This window comes from Notothenia coriiceps, unplaced genomic scaffold (assembly GCF_000735185.1).
Source record: "Notothenia coriiceps isolate Sejong01 unplaced genomic scaffold, NC01 NC01_scaffold00019418, whole genome shotgun sequence".
In the NCBI taxonomy this organism is placed as follows: domain Eukaryota; kingdom Metazoa; phylum Chordata; class Actinopteri; order Perciformes; family Nototheniidae; genus Notothenia; species Notothenia coriiceps.
The window spans coordinates 1-5,143 of NW_011352119.1; the positions used below are offsets into that span (position 1 = coordinate 1).

General features: G+C 39.6%; 1 protein-coding gene across 1 annotated transcript; it reads left to right on the forward strand.

Moving 5' to 3' along the window:
- Positions 1–343: 343 nt before the first annotated feature.
- Positions 344–5,104, forward strand: LOC104952037 (suppressor of tumorigenicity 14 protein-like; the record flags this gene model as incomplete). Its single annotated transcript, XM_010778793.1, has 3 exons — positions 344–635; positions 1,383–1,519; positions 3,017–5,104. Coding segments are annotated over 3 exons (591 nt in total), but the record flags the coding sequence as incomplete, so codon positions are not given.
- Between the last annotated feature and the right edge of the window lie 39 nt (positions 5,105–5,143).

The following is a 5,143-nucleotide window of genomic DNA, read 5'->3' on the forward strand; positions in this document are numbered from 1 at the left end:
TCAAGTGGCCCTAATCCTCTTCCGTATATTTCAACAGGGGTATGTAAGTGTGTATGAATATTTGTGAAATCCTCCCGGTTTTATTCGAGCCATGACGAAATATGAACTGTGTGATTCATTGCTTTGTAATCAGCTTTAATTTAACTCTAAATATAATGCTGCTTTGATTTAATTGTTTCTTCTTGTTTTCTTTGTTGTGAGTTACCTATGCTGTGTGTAATCATATGAGTTTATATTCTGAACAAAATGCTTGTTTAATGAAAATTAGCGGCACTTTCATTTTCTGGTATTACAGTCTTCTTGAATTTGTGCAAATGCTTCCTCCATCCGACGTGACCTCTGACCTGTGTTTTGGTGCTGCAGGTACTCTCAGGCGGACCAATGGGAGGCCTTGCTGGGTCTGCATGTTCAGAGTCAGACCAACGAGTGGACGGTGAGGAGGAAACTGAGGCGGATCGTTGCTCACAGGGACTACAACACCTTCACCTACGACAACGACGTGGCTCTGATGGAGCTGGACACGAACGTCACGCTCAACCAGAATATCTGGCCCATCTGCCTGCCCTCGTCCACTCACGACTTCCCAGCAGGCCAAGAGGCGTGGATCACCGGCTGGGGCGCCACCAGAGAGGGAGGTGAGCAGAATCAGGGTGACCACTATAAAGTGGTGCAGGAATGAGTCCTAACAAATGGAAATGAGTCAGCTTTTTAGCAGTTTTAACCAGAAAGTGGCTTTATTACTGTTAAACACCTGAACTAAGAACATCCATAACATTCACCTGTTTGCAACTCACGAATGATTTATCAATTGTATATAGACTCTTATGGCGCTACTTCTATTCTACTTTATGGTATTTACCTCACTATTTAATCTGTTTTATTGTGTTGCACTGTTGGAGGAGCCCGGGACCTAAGATTTGAATCGACATAATGCCCTGTAGCTATGAACAAATTACAATAAAAGCCTTGAATCTTGAAAATATATTTGTACCCCCAATGGGCTGATTTGATGAATGTTGGGTCGATCTTTTTGATCTTAAAATCAATTATTCTCAATTTAACTCGAAAAACCACACAAACGATCGTCCAACTCGGCCTAGCAAGTTTTTAGCTAATGTCTGCATATGCTAATTATTGAAACTTATGCTAATTATGCAAATTGCCCAACATATGCAAGTGAGCATCCATACGTTTCTTTGTTCCGGTGACCCATACTTTACAATGAGTTCTAAGCAGGAAGCAGATCTTCAACAGTAGTCTATCTGATTTAGAATCTAAGATTCATTTGGATGTAAGAGTTGACTCGTTGATTTGTATTCATCCATTTTAAACCTTAGTTTACTCACATGTATGTTTCTTACTTTGGTCATCTTGTCCGTCAGGCAGTGTTGCCCCCATCCTCCAGAAGGCGGAGGTTCGGATCGTCAACAGCACGGTGTGTAAGACTCTGATGGACGACGAGGTCACCGACAGGATGATCTGTGCCGGGGTCCTCAAAGGAGGCGTGGACGCATGTCAGGTAAAAAACACAGAGCAAAACGTCTACCTTGTATATAAAGATCATGATTACTAATGCATTCCAAAAACCGTAGGCCAGAAAACTATTTACTATATATTTAGTATGTCCTTTTCCATTACGAAAGCCAGCTTTTCTGACACCTGATTATTGTATGGTTTGAACAAGAGTTATTTGTACTGTTTCCAGAATAATCCAGATATTCTACAAAGTATATCTCAGCCTTTTAAGGACCCTAAACGTATTTAAATGGGTCAAAAATATCATTGGGCAAAACACCTAACCCCAAATTGCTCCCGATGGCCAATAGCAGGGGCGGACTGGGACTACAAATCAGCCTGGGACTCTCGACCGGCCCACCTCGGTACCGCAAGTAATTACCGCTAGTAAATTGTCAACGGGGGGGGTTGCTAGTGACTTATCCGACCGGCCCACATCGTCCGACCGGCCCACTTCAGTACCGGCCCATTGGGATTCGTCCTGATGGCCAGTCCGCCAATAGTGTGTGAATGTTGGCTTCCTTGAGCATGAATGGCTGAATGCTGACGTGTATAACTAAAAGCGCTTAGAGGGGTCGTAAAGACTGGATGAAATGCAGTCCATTCACCTCCATTTGAAAAGGTTTTGTTCCAGGGATTTTTATCTTAAAATATGTGGGTTGCTAGATGGAATCAAGATCACAATTCAAAAGTTGTCAACTACAATTGCGGATAGAAACATGGAGAGAATCAAAGCAATGAAAAGAAAAGTCAGTCTTATGGCTCTTGTAGAAACGGAGTAACTTCTTGATGAACTATTCCCCATTTCTCTCTCAGCTGAAGTATTTGACATACTCCCTGTCTTCCTCTGATTCAAGCCTCTCAGAGGGGATCGTTGTTTCTCTGTCGCGGCTCCCACACTGTGGAATAATCTGCCCCTGCACATCGGACAGACCTCGACACCGTCTGCTTTTAAATCACTTCTTAAAACCTGCCTTTTCTCCTTAGCGTCTCCTAGCGTTTTGACATCGTAGATGGTTGCTTTTAAATTGTTTTTACTTGTACTTGTTTTATGGTGTGTGAGCTGAGCTGTGTGAATTGTGTGTGTGTGTTGTTTATTTGACTGTACAGCACTTTGGTCTGGAGGTTTTGAAGTGCTTCATAAATAAAGCTGGATTGTATTTGTGATGGAAACTTCTGAATCAATGGAGACGAGACTCATGGAGACACGGGGAGAGCTGGAACTTTGATGGCAAACACTGATGGTTTATCTGGAGCACTTTGGTCTGGAGGTTTTGAAGTGCTTTAACATCGTGCATAACAAAATAAAACACTATAATAACACCTATCAGCTGACGCCAACAGGCAGGAACAGGGAGACAAAAGACTGAGAGCAGCCCAAGGTCACAGGTCTGTGCTCAGCGAGGGCAGTACAGACTGATCAACTGGGTCAAAGTTATGGGCCTAGGAAAACATTCCCCCAACAGTGTTGTAATGTAACCCTCCTCTCTGTGTCTCTCAGGGAGACTCCGGGGGTCCGCTGTCCGTCACCGGCTCCAGTGGGCGGGTCTTCCTGGCCGGCGTGGTGAGTTGGGGCGACGGCTGCGCTCGCAGGAACAAACCCGGCGTCTACGCCCGGGTCACCAAGTTCAGGCGCTGGATAAAGGAGAACTCAGGAGTGTAGAGGACGGGTAACTCTCAAGGACATGAATGTGACTCAATTCTTTGTTTTGGAATACGCAGTGAAAACCTGTGAAACAGACTTTCTTTTTAGAGGTTTTTCTAAGTTTACAAATGTTCTTTAAATCAAGAAAGCAGTTGACCGCACTGCTTCTGCTCAGAAACAGAAAAACACTTTTCTGCAAAATGTCGTGTCGTTCATGTTGGGGAGCAGGGAGATATTCTCATGTATATATTTTTGCTATAAAATACTTAATAAAATAAAATTAGTTTGGAGATGAAACACTTGAAATGTTTCCCCAAGCTCAGCGGTGAAATGTAATTTAGTACATTAACTCCAGTACTGTACTTAAGTACACATTTGAGTATTTCAACTTACTTCTACTTCACGAGATCTCAGGGGTAAATAAGGTACTTTTTAATCCACTACATTTGTCCGACAGCTTTAATATGTTTTACGATCACGGTTTTTCTTTCCTGCTCCCATTTCTAAGTAAAGATTTTGAATGTCTGTTATGAATTGAAGGATGAATTGTAGCTTTTATGTGTCGAGGAAACGGGGCTGTTTTTCTGAGATACTCATGAAAGTGTCCTCACCAAAGACATGTGGTTGTCACAGGACAAAGCCACGATGATCTGATAGAACAAATGTGTGTTTTAAATAGAATATATAAAAGTGTCTCAGGTTTAACAGAAATGTTATTATTAGTAAATTAGGAAGATTTATCAGTCATCCAATCTGTATTTGGAGGTTTGTAGATGTGCATCTTGTGTTTCTTTACTTATATTCTCCCAAAATAAGATTTGATTTGTTGCTGTCTTATTGGACAGCCTATTTTATTGAAATAGATAGAAGTAGATTATATTTTACCGTGTTCGTAGACATTGTGATGATTACACCAATAGCTTTAGATGATTTATCAATAATTAGCATATTATCTGAATAAATAATATATATATAGCATTTTTCTGTTTGTCACCAGTAAAAACACAAATTCAGTTGGCTACGATCCAGCAAACTGTAAACAAGAAGCACTTTGTTGTGTCTGTTAGGTTGTGTGAAATGTTTAGTTTTTTCATTGATTGCATTTCTTTGTTCTTCTCTACGTTTGAGAACCTAAAATGTTCAGTTTTTGTTACATTTCTTGTTTTTTAAAGCTGTGTTTTGCCCTCTCTGCTGTGACACATTTTCTGCTGAATGTATTTATTATGTGTACAGAATTTCCTCATTCATCTGTCTCTGAGGTCGGGTAGCAGGATTATTGAAAACTTTACATATACGGTAATACAATTCAAAGGATGACGCACAGTTGCAGAATGAAATACTTAATCAAAATGTTTTTTTATTCATCTATTCATTTTTCTACGTTACGTTGGAGACTCTTAAGTGATTTATTTTCTGGTTTCGTGGCATGATGAGTTGAAGTGAATATAATCACTAATTATACAATCAGTACACATATAGAAATATTCTTATTATTTTTGATGGGTTTTAAAGGTCACCTATTATGCAAAATCCACTTTTTCATGTCTTTTATACATCAACATGTGTCCCCTCTGTGGAAAGAGACTCTGAAAGTTTCAGGAAAAAAGATTCTCTCTCTTTTTGTCCTGATCCATTTATATAAAAAAAAAAACTTTCCGAAAATGAGCTGATCAGATTATGATGTCATAACGATGTTTGGCTTGTGTAACCATTAGCCAATCACCAAGGTAACATTTGAATATTTGTTTTTTAAAAATGTAAATAAAATGTCCAAAGAAAGTATTCAGAGTCAATGTTATGTTATTACAGTTTTTTAATTATTATTTGATATATATATATTCCTCAAATGACCTGCTTTGACTGTAGTTAGAGAAACTTCTAGATACAGTCTGAAAGCATCCTTTTTTAACTTTAAACATGATCTTTAATAAATGGTAAATGGACTGTACTTATATAGCGCTTTATCCAGTCTTTAAGACCCTC